The sequence below is a fragment of the Fundulus heteroclitus genome, chromosome 12 (genome assembly GCF_011125445.2).
Source record: "Fundulus heteroclitus isolate FHET01 chromosome 12, MU-UCD_Fhet_4.1, whole genome shotgun sequence".
NCBI classification, from domain to species: domain Eukaryota; kingdom Metazoa; phylum Chordata; class Actinopteri; order Cyprinodontiformes; family Fundulidae; genus Fundulus; species Fundulus heteroclitus.
Window position 1 is genome coordinate 36,300,004 of NC_046372.1, and position 21,268 is coordinate 36,321,271.

The 21,268-nt window shown below is 42.9% G+C and overlaps 1 protein-coding gene across 2 annotated transcripts in view; it reads left to right on the plus strand.

The window, feature by feature from the left end:
* The first annotated feature begins 922 nt into the window (after nucleotides 1-922).
* Nucleotides 923-21,268, plus strand: part of lmx1bb (LIM homeobox transcription factor 1, beta b) — a 62,245-nt gene continuing 41,899 nt past the window's right edge. Inside the window, exons 1-3 of one of the 2 annotated variants that reach the window (XM_012866227.3) lie at nucleotides 923-1,205; nucleotides 1,527-1,649; nucleotides 2,079-2,265. In XM_012866227.3, coding sequence (XP_012721681.1) covers nucleotides 1,580-1,649; nucleotides 2,079-2,265 — 257 coding nt within the window. In that variant the 5' untranslated portion in view covers nucleotides 923-1,205; nucleotides 1,527-1,579. The other variant, XM_021318348.2, reaches the window with a different exon arrangement.

Consider the following 21,268-nt stretch of genomic DNA (forward strand, 5'->3'; position numbering starts at 1 on the left):
TCCACAGCACAGACTCTGAGTGAAGATCTTTACTTTAAGATTGAGGAATAGCTACTTTATTAATTCATTGGCAGGCAATTTGTTTATAATCATCCAGTCCATGTACAGTTTAAGCAACGACTATATTTTTATTATTGCTGTTTTACTGTGTAGAAGAAAGTCATACTTATTATTATTATTATTATTATTATTATTATTATTATTATTATTATTATTATTATTATTATTATTGTTTGTAGTAGTGGTGGTGGTGGTGGTGCCATTTTCCTGGGTGATTGAAAGATGGTCAGCTGAGGTGGTAGAGGCCGGACACAGCGCTGTTATCACCCCTGATCGCCAGGTGCATCAGCTGAAAAGGAGCAGCAGCTTCCACCAGAGACAATACACAAAAGAGCCTGTGATGCCCAACACACACACACACACACACACACACACACACACACACACACACACACACACACACACACACACACACACACACACACACACACACACACACACACACACACACACACACACACACAACCTAGGTTCCACTTGTGTGAGGCCAAAAACGCCCCCTTTATTTATTATTTTTTTTAAATGTATTTCTCGTCTTAAGTTTCTTTTGTTGTTGTTATAGACGTTGTATGTTTTACTTTCCTCTGTTATTTGTCGTTTTACTCTTCTCTTCTTCCTCAAAAATTGTCAGAGCCAGTCTGTTTCTATTATTATTATTATTATTATTATTATTATTATTATTATTATTATTATTATTATTATTATTATTATTATTTGACCCCCTGTGCTGGTATTGGACTGTGAGGAGCACAGTGTACCCTGCTCCAAAGAACTCCACGGCAGTGAATGGAGGAAAACGAAGGAAGAAAAAAAGTGCAGCCGTGCATGCAGGAGTGGGAGGATCTCTACTCGCTTCAATCTTGATCTCAGACTTTTGCAGCGACGGGGGCACAAGCAGCCAACCGTCTCTGTTAGCTCCAAAGAGTTTCTGCCGGGACATCTGCATACGCGCTGAGCTATCTCTGGATTTGGTGTCAACTTTTACCCCTACTCTCTCTTTTTTTTTCCTCCCCTCCGCTTTCCTCCTCTTTGGCGAGGCTGTCATTCGGGGAAGTCGTTTTGTTGCGGCTCCTGGTTTTTTTTTTTCTCCCCGTCGGCTTTGGGGAGGAGAAGATAAAGCTTCCTCGGTCCTCTAATCATAACAGGTGACTGTCCAGAGTTTTCCACGTTTGTTTGCTGCTCTTCCCTGACGCATCAGGGATTCGCGCTTCCGGCTTATAGGCTGCCTTATTGGCGATCGAGCATCAAAGAAGACGCATTTTTTCCCCCCCTTCGCTTTTTTTCCCCCTTACCTTTATCTCTGAGACGCACGGCTAGTTTGTGCGTCGCAAGGAGTTTCCAACAGGTTCTTCATCAGCTCGCCTACATAGACACAGTGCCCAGTTCAGGAGCGGGTGTGTTTTTTTTTTCCACCCTCCTCTTCCTTGCCAGCTCTCACCCATATATTCTTATGGATATCGCAACAGGTCTGGTGTCGCTGGAGCGCCTCTCCGCGGGAGAACGGTCCGAGACGCGCATCATGTTGGACGGCATAAAAATCGAAGATCACCCGCTGCGATCGGGACAAGCCACACTGGGAGTCCTGCTCGGTGAGTGCTATACACCTTTTTTTTACGCAGCCGAGCGCCGGACCTGCGGCCAGACGCACTCCAGACGCGGACGCATGGCTTCATTTCGTTTATTTGTTTTGTTTTGCATCCGTGCGTATTTGTCTCATTGTCACCACAGCGCAATAAAAAAAAAAAAAAAAAACGAGAAAGGGGTTTGTGCAACGCAAACGGAGGAAACAGTGGAGCGGTGTCATCCCTATTGTAGCGTTTATGTGTTCATTTTTAAACAGTCTGTAGATTTTGGGAAGGCGGTGATTCAACCCAGGCCTCACCGAACAGGCACGTTTTATTTTAAATGCGTTACAACGATCCGCATCATTTGCGCCCTCGCCATCGCCATCCCCTCATCAGGCGCTTGCACACCTTGGTTCAGGCCTTCCTTCTCTCTCTCTCTCTCTGTCCTTCCAGGCTCCGAGTGTCACCACAGGTCCGTGTGCGAGGGCTGCCAGCGTCCCATCTCCGACCGCTTCCTGATGAGGGTCAACGACTCCTCATGGCACGAAGAGTGTTTGCAGTGCACCGTGTGTCAACAGCCTCTCACCACCAGCTGTTACTTCAGAGAAAGGAAACTTTACTGCAAGCACGACTACCAACAGTAAGCACAAGCACCGTCCGAGGAGGAGGAGGTGGAGGGAGATTTTGGTTCTTTTCCCCTTTTCTCTCTCCTTTTTTTTTACCTCCCCCCCTCCTCTTTGCTTTTCTTTATACGCTGTTTCAGTGGGTGTGCAGTGATTCAAAGAAAAAATGGCTTTGGCTGGTCTGAAGGCCTCCTGCGGCTCTCACAGCTCGGGAAACGCATCTGGGAGGACAGAAGTTATTATTACATCCATTTTTGTGACGCTGAGATTACAGAAATTCACCTTGTCTTAATCAAAACAGCTGTAGCTTAACTTCAGGCCATTAAAATCTGATGATAAATTTGGGACTGAGTTTTGCGTTATGGATGGAGCAGTTGTAGCCTGCATCTCGAATTTGCGCCATTGTCACAGTAACCCACGGTGTTTCCACGGCTGCTTCTGCACCCTCTGCGTGTAAAGATGCAGCCCGGTCCCGCTCAGGCCCGAGAATCCGGAGGCGTGGAGAATCGCTTTTTATTCCGCTCCCCGACGCTGATTTCCGAGCTGAATCATTCGGCGTTTCTCCGTCAAGCTCACGGTCCGTTTTAAACGATAACAACAGCAATAATGAGAGCAACAATAATAATTATTATTATTGTAATAATAACGATGAATTGCAAACACTCTCAGTAGATTTCTGTGAGCCCATTAAAGCGCGTTTAGATCGGCCCGTATTAGTGTTTCTCTGTAAATCATTTACCATTGATATGCCTTTAATATGAAAAGTTGTTTAACTTATTTGAATACGGCGACCTAATGTCACATCCTATTACTTTTATTTAATTTATATTCTGTTATCAGTGTATTTGTATGCATTTATATTTATTATGCGTGTATATTTTTACCATACACAAATCTTTTCATCACGTGTTTAATTTTGGTTTTGCTTTTTTTTTTAACGGAACTAAAGAATATAGCGTGCGAGTTACACCGAAAAGCAATTTGCCTCTTTTTTTTTTTTTTTTTTTTTTTTTTTTTGACTCCGTGAAATTCAAAGCTACCTTTGCCGAATCAGGTTCGTGCAAGTTGCGCATGTGCGGATAATGCACGCATATACGCATTTAACGTTCTAACAGCATATATTTTGTTTATGGTAAAATAAAATAAAAATATTTGTTACACATTTATTGTTATTACTTTTAAACATATAAATATGCCAACATTTTAATCTGACAATTTGCAAATGTTTGTTTTAATTAAAATAAGTAACAATCAATAATAAATATTATTATTATTATTTATAAAAAACACATATTTCCTCCTACTTATTCTTATTTATTTTACAATTGTGCTACACTCTAAATTAGGTCTATTTCGGGAAGTGATACTAATTTAAACAAAATTATAATTTTTTTTCCAACAAAAATCTTTTTTTTCACCAGTCTTCATAAGGCTGATGGTATTAGCAAAAATGATTAAATGATCTCACAGAGCGAGAGAAATGCAGAGCCTATAATTGTAGCAGCAGCATCACAGGGGCCGCTGCTTGGCCTGTGAAGACCCCGGGGTGCCTCAGTGTTTCTCACTGGATGAGCGCTTTTCATGCTTGTCACTGAATTTTCAGCTTTTTGTGTCCGGCCCTTTTAAGCAATTCTCCCTCGATTACCGGGACATTATGGCTCTCTGCTAGACACCTTGCAAAGCGACAAAGAGTTACATCCATTGCCATGCGTGCCATTCACCCAGCTTCGAGACAGCAGTGTAGTCGGCCGGCAACAATGGAAAATTCATCGCAGTAACCAGGGGATACCAGAGTCATGGTGTCACGGCCCAGGGGTGGCTGGAAGCTGAGACAGAAGGATCTCGTTTTCTCCTACTTGTTGCAGCTATGTCCATCTAAAGTTAGGTCATCTGCAAAAAAAAAAGGTGTTGGAAAGGAAAGCACATGCAAGGATGGAGCCTTAGTAGCTGTGACCTCTAAATATTCATCCTAATAATAATAATAATAATAATAATCCTAAAAATAATTATATATATATATATATATATATATATATATATATATATATATATATATATATATATATATATATATATATATATATATATATATATATGAACTGCCATGCCATGCTCTTTAGGAACCATATTTGGAATAAAACTGTCCTTTTTTGTTCCCTGTAATTTCCTGCTTCGCTGTTTTGAATGCTGTGGGCATGTGTGACAAGTGCGATCACCTCAGGAAGCACGCCATCCTGCTCCCACACACTAAAATTCAACGCATCATTACAATCTTCTCCCTTTTCTTTTAACCCCTCCCAGATATAAAAGAGCTGCCAGGTTGCTCTCTCACACTAGCACAAGCATATTGTTTTTCTTTTTTTTCTTTTTTTCAATGTTTATTCCATTTTCACTGATGCGATACTTAAAGATGTAATTGGCACCTTTTTGACTTTTATGACAGCCATTTAAGATGCATTTGTCAGCTCACAAACTGCTTTGGGCTGTGAAGAGAGTTCCAACCCCTTACAGAGGTCTTCGTGCCTAATTACATTCCTACAGCAACTGATTCATGCCCCATAATCAGTGCTCACTAGCTATAATAAATCAAGGCATTGGCAAGTGGGCCTTTTTTTTTTTTTTTGCACCTTTTTAACAGGTTTAACTGCAAACGGGGGAGGAACAATTGTGTTCTGTATTCTTAAAACTCCCACAAACCCAGATAAAAAAATATCTCGCTTCCTACATCGCTTCATGCATGCTCGGTGTGAGGGATTGCTGCAAGCCATCGACAATGCAGACGACTGTCCAATGTGGCTAAATGCTCTTTCAGGAGTGAATGCTGCTTGTCAAAGACTAAATGTAATCTGCTGGGTTTCCTTAGATAGGAAACTTTTTTACAATAATTTGATTGAATTTGACTTTGTAAAGTGCCTTGAGATAACACGTGTCGTCGTGAACTGCCGCTATATAAATAAAACGGAATAGAATTGAATTAAATAACAATGTTACAAGAGCAGTTCATATTTGCCCATATTTTTTTTTTGTCTGCCCCAACATTTTATTTCAAAATATACATTCCGTGTGACAATCAAGAGCCGACATGTCCAAAATGTACAAAAGTAGACATAATCGGTGAAATGCACGTCAAAAAATATCTGTACGGAGAATTGTAGAGCAGAATTTAGTGAGAAAATATGAGGATGGTCTGAAAGGCTAGCAGCTGAGCTGTCAGTCGGTTTGACAGCCATAGCCGTAGAGGAGGAACAAGCTCGAACGAGACGAGCGGTATGTAAAAGGCAGAGTGGAATTACACCATTCCGGGAGAGTTTGTTGTGCCCTGGTGTTTGGGAGGTCAATTATACATCATTAGAAAGAGGGAGATCTCTTCCCCCACAGGGATTTTTTTTTTCTCCTCTAACCAAGCAGATGCTTTGAAGGGAGCCGTGTAATAAGGCCTATCACTCGACCCAAGTGTTGGACAACACCCTTGTAATGGACTGCCTTGTTAGAAAGTGCCACGGGCTCTGCCTGCAAAACATAACATTTACTAACTATATTTTACACCTCACTGACTTCTTTTTTAGAGGTCTTGCTGATGCGTCTCAGAGGATTTATTTTTTCCTCATTTTTTTAAAACTATTTTTGGTTTGATGGCATTGCAGTGTGGACACATTTTAGTTTAGGTTTTATTTGTATTTATTTTTCAATCACAATTAAAAACAGTCAACAAGCATATTTTGTTTTCCTCGAGCTCTCGTGCTGTAAGTAAAAAAAAAAGAAAATAGAAAAAAGAAATCCAGGTCACAGTAGTGTGAGCAGTAGGAAACACACAGCAGAGATGAAGCCATAAAGGCAGCGCTCCCAGAACCTGCCTAACCTCCCAGTGTTTTCTGCAGGATCCCCCGGTGTGCTGAGAGGTGCTTTTTCAGAACGGTTTGCACTGCCCTCCTGTGAAATTGTTGTTTTTTAATTAGCCGTGCCCGGGACGCTGCCGCAGTGTGTGTATGAATGTGTGTGTGTGTGTATGCAGGATAGATGCTGACGGCTTGGTTTCTGTGTTGGCTCCTCTAGTGTGTGTGTGTGTGTGTGTGTGTGTGTGTGTGTGTTTTACTCTCTCCAGGACACTCCTGTGTCGCACGGCGCTGTTGCAGCACTCATACGCAAGCTAAGAATACGAGACAAAAAAAAGGAAAAACACAGGGACGTGTGTGGCGTTATAGTTATAAAAACCAGCTTAGGAGTTTTGCACTTAATTAAAGATGCTCCTCAACCTTGTCGAGCTTCGTTCCAGCAACATTTTCTCACGTTTAGCTGTACCTACCCCCCCCCCCCTTTAAATCTCCCTTAAAAATGGATAAAAAGGTGTCTTTAGCCCTTGCTCTTGGGCAAATAAATCAAGACCTATGCAGGGAGATAAATCTCGCGTTGGAAACCCAAAGGCAGATGATATTGCTTTGGCTTGCTGGGGTTTCTTTAGTGCTCGGCGAGGAGCTGGCTGAAGCTGGCCCCGTTCCTCAGTAAGGAAGTATTGGGTTTTATGTCAACACGGCTCGGCCTGTCCCAGCAGCACACTAGGATGCATCATCTGTCATCTCATGGTTTGCTAACCATGCACCCCTCCCTCCCAACACATTAAGAGCCATTAAAGACCTGTCGGGGTGTGTTTATTTGCATCACTGCAACATCTTGGGTTCCCGATTTTTATCCCCCCACCCACCCGCCCCCCCCTTCCATCTGGGTCCCAAAAGTAGAACCTTTTAGGCAATAATGATTTGTTTTCTAGGGGCCTTGCAAAAGTATTCCTATCCTTTGAACTTATCATTTTGTCACGTTAGCGCCACAAACATCCGTTGACTTAATGGGGTAGACCGACACAAAAGAGCTCATGGTTGTGTTAGTGTAAGGAGACATATATATGATTTAATATTTTTTTTTGAATTTTACAATTTTGACAGTGTGGTTTGTATTTATATTCAGCCCCCTTTAATCTTATACCTATAGATAAAATTAAATGAAAGAGGTATTTCAGAGAACATCAGTGCACAAACTCCATCATGAAGACCATGGGGGACAGTAGACAGGCAAGAGATAACGTCATCTAGAAACTTAAAGCAGGGTTAGGTTCTAAAACAATATCGCAAACTTCAGAGATCTCCTGAACGACTGTTCTGTCCACCGTCCACAAATAAAGCATATGCGGCAGAACTGCTAAACCAAGACAATGCAGTCCCCACCTTAACTTGCAGCTCCTCCTTAAGACAAGGTGTTGGTAGCATCATGCTGGGGGGGGAGCGGGGGATGGGGAGGTGTCTACAACTGGGACAGGGAAGCTGGGGAGAGATTAGGGGAATATGATTGGAGCCAAATGTAAAGTATGTCTAGAAAAGTTTACAAAAAAATTTAATAGCGTGGGTTCACCTTCTAGCAGGATGACACGGAACATGCGGCCAGAGACCACATGTAGCATGGTTTGGATCAAAGACGATGGCCTAGTCCCATTGCTGAATTAAATCGGATGGGAAACGTGTGGAAAGACTTGAAAATGCATGTTCACAGACGCCATCCAATTTGACTGAGCTTTAGCTTTTTTAAATAGAAATAGAAGAATGGACAAGAAACCGAGTCTCCGGATGTGCAGAGTTGGTAGTGATACACGGCGACACACCTGCTCCATAAGGCAGCTTCTGGGAGCACAGCAATGTGCTACTTTATTTTTGCTCCGTCACGTGGACGAAATCGCATGGGGCGTGAATACTTTTGGAAACCCCTGCATGTGAGCCCCTGTCCTACTTGTGACGATGCCTGCAGTGTTTTAGAATCCGAGGCTGCTTTTGATATCGGCAGATCACCAACTTAGAGGTTATCCATTAAGTGAGGGGATTTCATTAAGATGTCCGTTTGCACCGACACTGTACTCCTGCTGCGCGTTTTAGCGGCGATGACTGGTCACAGAGTGCATGCCAAAAGGTGCAGCAGGGTGTATAGAGTGTTCTGGAACTCAGAGTGCTTTGCAGGACACCATGGGAAGCCACTGTAATGCCCATCACTTTAGAGGCCGGGCTGGTGGCTAGGGATGTGGAAAGAGGTCTCTGTGGCTTTTTGTGGGTTGAGGGAGGGGGGGGGGTTGGCTGTTGTGCAGCGGAGGAGAAGGATCTGCAGAGGGATCTGCCTGGTGTGCTCACATTACACTGCATGATAGCAGAGGGGTGCAGAGGAACTCAAGCGTGCAATTTGTTGGTAGCCACAATTTAACCTCATCTCCTAAAGCCGGCTGTTAGGCAGCCAGGGGGACACGTCAGTCAATCGTGAACGCCGATCAGCAACGGCAGGGAGAACAAGCGAGCGGGAGAAAGAAAGCCCCCGGCTCGGCATAGCAGTGATTTTTATTACCGGCTCCTAAATCCTCAGGTCTTCGGGGCTATTTTCCCAGCACGCCGACTCTTCATAACAAAAAGCAGGGCAACCGCAAGCCATTAAATGCAATTTACAAATTAGGTTTTTTGGCCAAATCTGAGAAATCCTATAATAGTCTTTTCAAAGCAACTAGTGGAGCAATACACATACTCAGCGAATGTTTTCGTCTCCAATTACGTTCAAATCTGGCCGCATTATTTCGCCGCTGTGAAATTATTCAATTCCGATATTACAGTTGCCTCGCTTACTCCTGCACATTCACGGTTTTATCCGGCAGCATGTACGCTCTGTTTGTCTCACTTGGCCGTCTGGAATCAGCCCACACTTGTTTCTTTGGTGCAAGCCCGATCGAACGCGCGTGAGAAATTGAGACATGGCCTCTGCTGCTGGCTCGCGGCGTGGCTCCTGGCCCCAACTGTGTATATGTGATCCCCCCTCTGGAATGTTTTTCCAACACGTAGGCTTTTCACAGATACACAAGAGGGGACTGGCATGGTGGTGGCAAGTGCTGCGTTCAGACTGTTGTGTGCCCAAGGCTTACTCTCGCACTCACGCCACACATTCGAGCTCTGCATGCGAATGGGCAGAGCCGTGTGTTTGTCTACATTCAGCCCAGGTTTTAGCGAGGGTGTGGGCACGCTTGTGCGCGCATGCACACTTGCTTCTTTTCTTTCTTTGTCTCTAAATTGTGCTCTTTCCACTGCCTCGCACTGGAAGCGGGGAGATACGGCTCATCCTCGTTGCTGCATGTCAAATGTAGTTGCTGGCTTGCTGCAGTTTAGCTATTTATATATATATATATATATATATATATATATATATATATATATATATATATATATATATATATTGTTTTGTTTTGCAAAATATGTCATCTCTTAAAAAAAAGTCCTTTAATCTTCATCAAATCAGATTAGCCCCCCAAATACCGGTATTCCTGCCCAAAGTGACTGACAGAGATTTGCACTTTTATCATTAAGTGTGACACTAAGCCGGTCAGAGCTTTGTCTTGAATAGAGGGTCTGACGGAAACGGGGGCTCCTAATCCTTTTATTTGTGTCAGGCCCAGAAAGAGGGGAAGAATGGGGCCCGGGATGGGTTGGGGCTGCATAAAGTCGTGGCCCTTAGTCGCCTCTAGACCTGGCCTCCACAGCCAAGTGAGCATGAGACTCGTCTTATGTGGTCCTTGCGCTTTAACGGCCGCGGTGCCTCTTATTTTTGCGCCTACGGGACAGTATGTTTACATGTTTGCACAAAGTTACAAAGAAACCATCGCAGCGTGCACATTTAGACGGTTTCTTCACATTCAGTGTTGAAGGGCAAATGCATACATATGGAGTCATTTCACAGTGTGTACCTGCTCGTAGTCACCAGCTAAGGGTGCTGCAATGGCAGGAGGCTCAGTCTAGGATGAGATTAATAAATTTTGCCGGTTCCCTGGTCGAGGTCCAATGCGAGGCCTTTGTCTGCGGCTCACTATCGGGCTGTGGGGCTCCAGCCCCTTTTGTGCGTGCACCCCTCCTGGTAATCCAGCTCCAGCGGGAGTCCCCTGGGGCACTTTATTTACTCATTCAACTGTTTGGAAGTCTGTTAGACTGCAGATCAGATGCAGTGAGACCAATGTGATTACTTTAACCCGCACTTGCAGATTCCAAACCCGGCATCTGTGCTCACCATGAGCCATGGCGCTCAGCGGGCGACAGGGGAAGGTCCACACCGGCTCGTCTCTCTCTGTCTGTCGTGGCCCAAAATCTTCTCTGTTGGACTTTTTTTTTTTTTTTTTTTGCCTAAAGCAGTGGGCCTCTTGTGCCTGCTCACCTTTAGGCATGGTCCAGAGATGAGATTCTTACAGTGGGATAACTTTTGAAAATATCATGGTACTTAACACAAAAATAACACAAATAAAATGTAATCGAAACAATTAAGGTGATCCAATTGGCTTCATTTAAAACAGAAAAACAACAATTATTTCTACTGCTACAACAATGATATAACATATTTATTATCATATGTTGTAATAATGTTATTTATAACATCGATTTATACTCAACATTTATTTCTATTTTGAGACATAATAAGGAAACATATTCAAAAACCACCAGATACATTTTGTTGGAATTTTGAAGCGCTTCTATGCACAATATTATGTCAGTTTGCCCTTTTGCTCTTTATATTTGCTTGGTAATTCGCCAAGTATTTGCTCATATAACCAGCCTGCAGTCGGGTGCTTAACAGACATGCAGCTTGGCTGTCCTAAAGGTCCCTAAAAGTTGTTAAATGACGTAATTCCCTAATTTACATAATTGGAATTATGCATAGAATTGCAATAGAAACTGTAGGAGACAGGACTAACATTGAGGAATAAAAAGTGAATAAGACATTTCTGTCCTTCTTAGTTTGTTTTTGTTCATAGTTATGTATAACCCTCCCCTTTGTCCTGGCTAGTGGCCCGGCAAAAGGGATATTTTGGGGCATCAAAGTTTCTGAAAATTTTCAGTAACACTAGAAAATGTTGTGACTGAATATTTCTGAAATATAACAAGAAAGTCACTAAGTTGGGAACAGCGTCTCACTAACAGGGATTCCTTCAGTCTCCGCAGTCCGGTTCTCCTTGTTTTTCACAATCAAAAATGTTTCCAGTAGAAAAAAAATGACGTTTGCGAGGAAGGAAATTGTGTGGTGGCCTTCTTTCAGCCAGCTGACCGGCAGTGAGCAGTGAGCTGTGCTCCATAAAGTCGGAGCAAGTTCCCCAGAAGCTTTTCTGGCATATTGTTGAAACACCATTAAACTGCAGGAACAAATAGGGCTGAAAACTGGAGTGGTTTTGAAACCATAATCATGTAACCTTCATACTGATAACCACCTCATGCATTCTTATAATAGAAATAATCCTGAATATCCAAGTCAAGTATTTTAATTTGCATTGAGAGAATCTCGTGGCTTCCGTAATTTTGTTTTCACTTAGTACATCATAATTCATAATTCATAGCAAACGTGGTGTCAACATCTATGTTTTATTGCAAACAATGAAATGGATTTGGTCATCCATCCATCAACATAAACCCAGAGCTATGTTTTTGGGGCTAACCCCCATGTTAAACCACTGCAGGCTGTCAGCCTCTCTGAATTTACTCACCACCCCTTCCCCTTACCGCGTCCTGGGGATATGTTTGGGATCAGCTGCCAGGACCGGCATCAGTACAGCGGGAGCTCCCTAAACTCGCTGTTTAGAACCAGCTGCTGATTGGTGATGGCTGCCTTGGCAAGAAAAATAACCCCGTATGAAAACAGTGCAGATTGGATTTCTGTGCGTCTGACTCCCTCCTGTCCTCTCTGACTCGCCCCCCCACGGCAGGCCAGCGTGATTTGTGCATGAGGTCCCATGACCCATGGAAGCTTCAAAAAGCAGCGAGGGGAAATATTTGGATGATCCTGATGGGGGAGTGGAGACGTGGGCGGAAGGCAGAGACGATGGGGGCTTTGGTAAGAGCCGGGCCGTGCTGTGTAAGGCGAGGCAGATGTGGAGAATCTGCAGTGCAGCAGTGATGACAGGGGAGTGTGTGCAGAGATGACAGTCCGCTTTGGACTCCCGGCCCTCCCATCCAGGCACCCCGGTGTCCCCTAGGAAACAGGCGTCCCCCCCCCATCAGAAGGGTGAACGAGCTGCAGCGATTGCACTAGACGGGGTGTTTTTACATCAGGTACCCATGGCACTATACTTATTCTCTGTACCCCACCCCTCACATGCCCCCGATCCCCTCTCCTCTCCCTTTACCTATCCTCCGCAGGCTGGATATTAATATTTCCCAGAAAGCTGCAGCAATACATCTTCTTGGGAAATTCCACGTCTCCTGAAACGCTGCAAAAATGATCGGGTGTCTATGAAGAGGATGGATAAGGGGATAAAACGTAGACATTTTTTTTTTTTTTTTTTTTCGTCTGTGTGATTTCATAGAGCTGCCTGAATAGAAAAATCTATACGGTCGCCTTGATAAGAAAAATGGGTTGCTGCAGGTGAGGGCCGAGCTGTTTGCTCCATTCATCAAAGTTTCCTCCTCTAGCCTAAAGTGTAGTGTCACTGGAAATCCCTTTGAACTAAAAACCGTAATAATAGGCTGGGTTTTAATGCAAACTGCAGCTCAGCTGGTTGAAAAAAAGAGAATCTGTTGCATGAGGTAACTGCAATCAGTGTCTGCCTCCTTCTCTGTGTGCGTGGGTTAACCGACCCCCCCCCTTCAGGGAGCATGTCAGCTTGAAGGCTAGCCCTGAAGGCGTAACCTCAAGGGGGGGGGGGGGGGGAGCGCTGTCCCAGCCTCAGGCCAGAGTGGCGCTTTGACACTGGAGCTCTATTGCGGCGTTGGGATCCCAGCTGGAAGAACATCTCTGGCTCTACGCGGAGCCGTCTCTCAGCATGCAGCTGGGTTCACCGCCGGCCTCTGAGGCTTGAGCATTCATCACTCCTCTGAGTTCTGGTTCAGACGGCATTATTTACACAGTCCATGTTTCTTCACGGGCTATGTCTGAGCTACGGGTGTAACTAGATCTTATGCCTTGAGATCTCGCGATATTAAAGTACCACAATATTTCTGATGAATCTCATTATGCAAATTCATAGGCTCTAGTTTAATTCACCCCCCCTCTCTAATTTTAACATACCCCCCCCCATTGTATCTACGCATTGTCGCATAGTCCATTCCTTCATCCATTTTTTATTTGGAAACAAGCCATTTTTATCCATAAATATAAATTGTGACAAAGTAGTTCATTTTTAGTTATAGTTAAATATTTAATATTTGTTTGAATTATGAAACAATACAGTATGTTTACACATAACATTATGTTATGAGCCCCAAACACCCTGAACTCTTCAACTCAATGTATAAAAGAAACCAGTGCTTAGCTTGTTGACCTGCTGTGTTGACAGAGTTGAGTTTTAAAATTTATTCATCTTTTATTGTTTTTGTGAGACTCCAAAAAAGGGAGACACTTGTATGGCATTACGACCAACTTACAATTGGACAAACATTGGGATTTTGACTTTTGACAAAAAATATTCCTAAATATTAGGCTTTTATAAACCCAATATTGTGTATCATGTTATCATATGAGCTGGCTGCATGTTTATATCCCTTGTCAGAACAAATATAGGAGAACAGGGATTTAGGAGGTTATGCTATCGATACAGTGTTGTGAAAAGGTGTTTGCGCTCTTACAGATTTCTTCTGCTTTTGCTTTTTTCTTGTCACACCTAAATCAAGGTTTAGTACTGTATGTTGTTTTCAAATCATGATTGCATCTATTAAGGGAAATGAGCTATCCAAAACAACCTGATTCCATGTGAAAAAGTAGTTGAACATGAGGCAGGATCTACAATCAAGGATTCACTCAAGCCAACTCGTCTTGCAAATAAAGTAGGTGGAATGATCTTAAAAAGCAGAACATCATGCCCTGACCTAAATAAAAGTAACTAAGAGATAAGAATAAGAACAGATGAGAAACATTCACTGTCATCTACAGTATCTCAAAAGGGGGTACGAGGCCATTTTTAAGGCTTTGGGACTCCAGCCACATTGAGAGCCATTAAACACAAATGATAGAAACATTGATCAGTGGTGAACCTTCCTCAGGAGTGGCAAAAACTACTCAGAGAGTGCATCAGTGATTCCCCCATGAGGACGCTGAACAACAACTGAAGCAGTTGAAGCAAAGTTAAATTCAGGGTTTGTGATTCAACAATAGGAAAAGAAGGCTGTGCATGAATTGCATCAATGGGTTCAGTCATTGACAAAAACCATTGGTGATCAAAACAAACACAAAGGTGCATTTCTCATTTAGAAATCTTTATATGTAAATCCTTTGGGAAAAAAAAGAAAGTAACTTGCCTTGTTACGTCTAGTATAAAGCTAAAACAGCATTTTAGGAAAAGATCTCACCAACAATCAAACACGGGGGTGATAGTGTGATGGTCTGGGACTGCTTTGCTGTTTTAGGACCAGTCTGGCTTGCTGTAATTGATTAAAACCGTTAATTTAGCTCTCTGGTAGTAATTCCTGAATGAATGCGAGGTCATCAGTTTGTGACCGTAAGCACAAACACACTTGAGTTCTGCAGCTGGACAAGATTGGAAGCACACCAGCAAGCCCACCTATGAAATAAAAACAGGAAATGCAGCTTTTTGGATTGGCCTAGTCAAATTCCAATCCAGATGCTGTGGCGTTGCCTCAAAGAGGACCTTTTTGCACTTGAACCCTTACCTTATCACGTAGGGCTAGGTTGATTTGGATAGCTTTTGTTCCTTCACAAATAAAATTATCCTTTGAAAACTGCTTTTTAATTTCACTCAGGTTATATTTAAAAAAAAAATAAATGTAATGGGGGAAACATTTTTTTTTTTTCCACAGCACTGTTCATATGAGAAATAAACTCCCCATAAATGTTTGGTCTGTCTAAGAAGTTTCCTGCATGAGCATTTTAAAAAACCCATGCTTTATTTTTCTTGTAAAAATACAATCAACAGTTTGCTTTTTCTTGAGAAGTAAGTGGTATTAAGTGGTATTCACTCCCCATGTATATATATATATATATATATATATATTTTATACAAAAGTGCAGAAGTACGTGTAGCTGTATATGTTCTGCATGTCGTGGATCTGTCACTAAGCCAAGCGTCAGACAAGCTGCTGGCAGCCGCTCACTCTGTGGACTCTAAAGGCATAAAAGTGGTGCGTGCCACCAAAACCGCCAGCCGCCTTCGTCCTCTTCCTCCTCCCCCTTTTTCTCTATCATCAGCCAAGCAGCCCTCTCCCGGCTCTCCCTGTTCTCCTTTTCCTGGGCCCCAGAAGCCGGGCTGTGGCCTGTGGATGAGTGCTACATCCTGGCTGTCAGCACAGGGGTTAGCTGGGGATTGGCCTGTGGTGGAAGTGCAGTATCAGGCTCTGTCTGTCAGCTCCTCGTTCTACTTCCTACCCGCCCCTTAGAGCGGGCTGCAGTCGGTGACACAAACACACGCTGAGCTGCAACCGAGTGAGATCTCTGACTTGGAAAAAAAAAAAAAAAAAAAAAAAAAAAAAAAATGAAAGGATAACCTGTTAGAAAAAGGCATATTCATGGGCCTGCCGATAAAAAAGGGGCTGTTTAAGTGTTGCGTTTTTAAACAGACTGCGAAAAGACCTGACAGGCGGTTTACTATTTCACCCCGTATTTTATTTCACACGCTTTGAACTGCTGCGTTACGACTTCCGAGAATCAGCCACTCACCCGGAGCTCGGGATTTGCATACAGTTCCAGGTCTCCAGCAGGACGTGCTTCCATCTATAAGATTGATAAATGTTTACAAATGTCACATGTGGTAAATGTTGCTGGTTGTAGAGCCCCTGCCAAGATCCTGATCGTTTTTTTTTTTTTTTTTTTTTCCTCTTTGACATGGAGCCATACCTTTTGCTACGTCCGTGGATCACGTCCGCACACAGGTACATAAACGCTCACGCACACACGAACGCACATCTGTCCGGCACATGGTTTCAGACGGGCCCTACATATGTCAGAGGATTTGCGACTATAATCAGATTAATTGGTCCGTCTCTCCTTGGAAACATCACATACACGCATGAAGGCCCCTGGTAGCTTTCAGCTGGACGCCCCTTACACAAACCAGAAGCCGGGCGGCGGGCTGAGGGTGGAAGGGGTCACGGCGCGCTCTCTGGCGTTCAGCGTCTCTCCGTGTTCAAAAATGTATCGTGGCACTTACTGGCTCACTCTGCTCAGCAGTGACAGAACCTTTTATCTGCCTCTCTCCCTGGTTCCTATTTATTCAAGCTGTTAAATGTGACAGAAGGACATCTTTTCTCCAACATTGGGGTGGAGATTAGTGTTGCTTGGCAGACGTCTCTGCCTTTTTCAGGAATGGTGGGAGAACACTTAGCCTGTGCGGCGACTATTATAAATACGTCCACCATAATCCTTGTTACCATTCTCCAGGCTTCATGCAGGTTCAGGCCCGAGTATGCTCAGTGTTTTTCTTGTTGCCCACAAGTATGTCCATGTAAGGGTCTATCTACACACGCGCAGTGCCATTCATGATTTTATTATAGGCCTCGGTCTCACCACAGTTTATAAGTAATGTTCTCTCGCTCTTGTTTTCAGTCTTTGCAATCTTCTAAAAAGCATATTCTACAGCTTGACAGGGTTCCAGTAATTATTACTTTGTCTTGTGGGCAAATGAGAGCCATCGATTAGTGGCAGACGACAGAGGCATGTGATGGTGCCACTCCACATTAGCTCGCAAGTAATTTGAAGGCATATAGGCCGTAAAATGCCATTTGTATGTCTTGAGAAAGTAGGTCAAATTATTTATAAATCTCTTAAACTGTCATAAATGATCAAGATCCTGTGAAAGACACTTTGCTTGATTCATTTATAAAGCATCACTTCCTAACCGATGTCATCTCAAGGCGCTTTACAAGACAAACAGGTCCAACTCATACCAGACTGAACTGATGCTGCATTTGGGTCTATTCATATAGCCAGATAAAGAACCATTTAGAGGCAGTAACAAGGAGTTTGGTAATACAGCAAAATTTCATCAGCATCCTTATTATATGTATTATCTCTAAAACAATGAATCAAAGACGTTCCGAACCTTACCGTCTACCAGTCCCAAAGATGTGGCCCTCATATATGCATAGATGTGCATGAAAATGAGCTAGTTTGGTTATTTTGCGAAACCAGTCCTGGATCAGACATGAGTCGATTCAGCCCTGAGTTGATTCAACATAACATAGCTGGACTATGGGTTTAAAGGAGCAATAAGCAAAATTTCATCACTAGGTGAACTGTTGAGCACTGTCTGTAGACCAAAACAAGATGTGTATCAAGCCAAATGTTCTAAAGTTTGGGGAGTGTTGGCCTACTGGTTAGAGCAGCATGCTTGCACTCAGAAAAGGATGCAAGTACCCGGTTCGATCCCCAGCACCTGCACTCTGGCTCCCTGAGCAAGACCCTTAACCCCAGATTGCTCCCCGGGTGCCGCACATGGCAGCCCACTGCTCCCCTAGGGGATGGGTTAAGATGCAGAGAACAAATTTCGTTGTAATGTATGTTTCAATGACAATAAAAGATGATATTACTGTTACTATTACTAGTTAAGGCTGCAAAAGAGTGGGCTAAAAAGAATAACATGAGCAATACCTTGCAGGTAGAATATGCAACCCTCACAAATACATGTCCTAATCAGGTTTCATACCCTATCCCATTTGCATCAAGAGAAATGAATAAACGATATATAAAGTACTTTTGAGCTTTTTTCCATTTTTTCACTTATTGTGCAGGTAGATGAACTTGAAAGGAGGCTTTAAATCACAAACCATATCCGTAAGACTGACTAAATGAAATGCACTAAATGTGTCCTAGAACTTGGAAGGATTTGAAAAATAGGTTGAAATAACTTTACTGGACTTTGACAGATATAAGACAAAAAAGGCAAACAAGTGAGCATTTTTAGCCCTTTACATTTATATGGGATTTGTTTTAATAAAGTGTTAAAAACTAATTTAGGACAGCATATTCAGAAAATCTCCTATTAAATCCATGGTTGTGTGACTTTCTGCGACCTATTTCTGGGGGGTTGGGGGGGGGGGGTCAGGGGGGAATATGATATTTAAACACACATGCACTGACTTCCACCCAAAACTAATTCCTGATGAGAAGGTCTGTAAGAATTTTCATGCACGTCATATATCTTATCCAGCATCAAGTATCTGCAGCATGAGGTTTAGCAAATCATAAACGCAAACGATTTGTCTGGTATGTTTTCAAACGTAGATGGAGCCACCTCACCTTCTCATCATTATTTGTTACTGTCTGAATTTTCAGTCCGTCTGCCCCGTTTTATGTGGGAAACCCCACTCCGCTGGCGCTCCAGGCGAGTAAAAAAGACCATAAAACCCCCCTGTTTTTTTTTTTTTGTTTTTTTTTTGCAAATACAGTTTCACCAGCTCTGCTTTTTTCACACATTTTGCTGCTAATAAGCTGTGACACACCCTAAACAACCGGCCTCTCAAAGACTACATCCAGTGTGGAGCAGCGGTTTGGTGTCCAGGGGAAGCCTGCGGTTCTGGAGCCAGAGAAGGAGTCGTGCCCTGCCGTCCCACAGAGATGACAGGAAGATAAGAAAAGAGGTGGCCTCTCTGCACAAAAACATCCCACCAGGAACTAACCTAACCAGGGGCAGAGATGGAGGACCTTCGGGACCCCAGTCAAAAGTTAGCCTCAGTGTAAAGAAATCCACAGAAGCAAAGCAAATATTTTTTACTCATCAGAATCACAATTTCGTGATCAGAGGTATCTGTTTGTTCTGCTTTGGCCTTCAGAATGTGCTGCGAGCTGTTTTTTGTAAAGTCAGAAAATCCATATCGACTTTGTGCGTCCACAACATGCCCCTGTGTGATACTCTCCTAACCAACATCAACAGAGAGAGACGAAGGAGGAAAAAAAAAAAAAAAAAAAACGCAAGTATAAGCGACAGACTCTTGGCAGACACAGCCCGTACAGTTACGACTTTAGACAACCACTTATAGTCGTTGCAGTATTTGAGAAGGCGAAGGGAAAAGGCGGCCGTTTCTCCGAGACGATGCGTAATGAGGGACCAGTAGGGAGGCAGAAACAGCGAGGGGCTTCTGGGATCAGCGGCATTAAAAGAGATTTACACCCGGAGCTCTTAAAGAGTTTTCTTTTGCTCAACCGTTCTTCTTTTTCAGATATTCCAAGGAAGTAATAAAGTGCGCCCACAATCGTCCAAGAAGGCTTTGAAATGTCCTTCTGTCTGAGCTTTGTGTGATCATCTCTCCACGGGTCAGCCTTTTTTCTTTTTTTCTGTCTGGAAACCGGGTTCACCTTTGCTTCGTATCAAAGAAATGTTTGGTAACTAACCCTAATACATCAAACATTACGCTCCCCTTCAGGCTAAATCAGTTCAGCATTTATCTCTTTTGTGTCAGAGGTGCTTTCCCCGCGTGGCTTAGGCCTACAGACTGTTTTTTTCTTGAAGGTTGTGTTCTTTTGAAGCTGCCTGCGTGGTCCAGAACGAGGCCCTGCACAGTGTTAAGATGTCATACTCCCACTGTGCTGACCAACATGTTCTGTGGGCCTTGATGTGCCCATAACATTTAATGGGACTTTGGCAAATGCTAATGGAAATTCTTACTTTGCTTGGTAATCAAATTTCATTCCCGTCTCTATGGTTGTTCCTTTCTCCTTTTTTTTTTATTTACTATAATTATTCCTTTGATATGCTTAAGTATGAACTCATGGCTCAGAGAGCAGAATGGAGGAAAAAAAAACAAAACATGCATTATCTGTTAATTATTAAGATTAAGGCTTGGATAAATAAACCAGAACAAAAGGGAACATTTGTCTTGAGTAAGACATGGTTTCCCCGCGTTCTGCTACCCTTGAGCGAGGAGGTTTGAAGTCTTTTGTAGAGTGTCCCTCACGGGTGTAATGTTGTGGCCTATAGGTTGACAAGACACTGAAAGGGAGGAGTGGCGGGTGGAGGTCATGGCGTGGCCCATACATGTCTCAGTGTGGGATGAGGAAACATCTCAACCTCGCACAGGTTCAAGAAGAAACAGCCTGCTTTTGATTAGTCACCCTGATCTGCCGTGATAAACAATTCCTGCGGTCTCCTGCTCAGAAGAGAGGTCGCTGCCAGCGGCTTGATGCTCATGGGTGGCTGGTGTGTTTGCATGTATGCTCAGACATGTAGAGTTTGTGAGTGTGAATGTGCGCGTTTGCACTGAGAGCGGTTTCCAAAAATACAACCATTGATCTACCCGCCACAGTTTGGGTGTGACGACATGCCCAGCTGACGAGACAATACACGATATTGGGTCCATGACGACGAGGCAACACCAGATTTTAACGTAATTGTTGTGAAAACTTAGAACCTGATATGTTTTTTTTTTTCACACCTAAAGTCAAAGTTTGTAGACATCACAAATCTAGAATTGTCCAGTAATGCTAAGAAAACATTTTGTTTTCACAAATTGAACAAAGGTTACATAAAATTTTGAATTAATACCTTTTTTTTGTCTAATTCATTTTTTAGTACTTTTGTTGGGTTCAGCTTTAGCCGTTCTAAATGTTTTTAAATTTTGAAGAAGAGGTGCACTCTGCAGCTCACACTTATTAAAAACTGTGAAATGTTGATAAGCAGATCATGGTATGGTACTGCAATTCTTAGAAATAGTCTGTATTTTCTATTCCACCTGTCACTAGTTGATTTTTTTCTACTCTGTACCTAAAAATGCTGCCAAAAGATTTATAATTAATGCAAGCATCTAAGCTGTGGTAGCCAGGCATAGTTGGACAGTCTAATGTGCAGTCTTTTTTTTTTAGCTTTATTAACATGTCAAAAATTTCTTCCAGTCTAACGTCAAAGTATTTGTCCAAATAAATAAAGAACAGTGGGATGGCCCTTTAATTTAGCTCTGAAGCAGGTAAAAACTTTGAGGTTGTTAGCTGCTAACAGTTAGCTAGTTTCCCTATTTTAGAAATTGTTTGCAAATCATTTGTATCTTGTCTGTCAGCTGTCAGAGTTTCCTTTTTTCCACACATACAGAGATATAA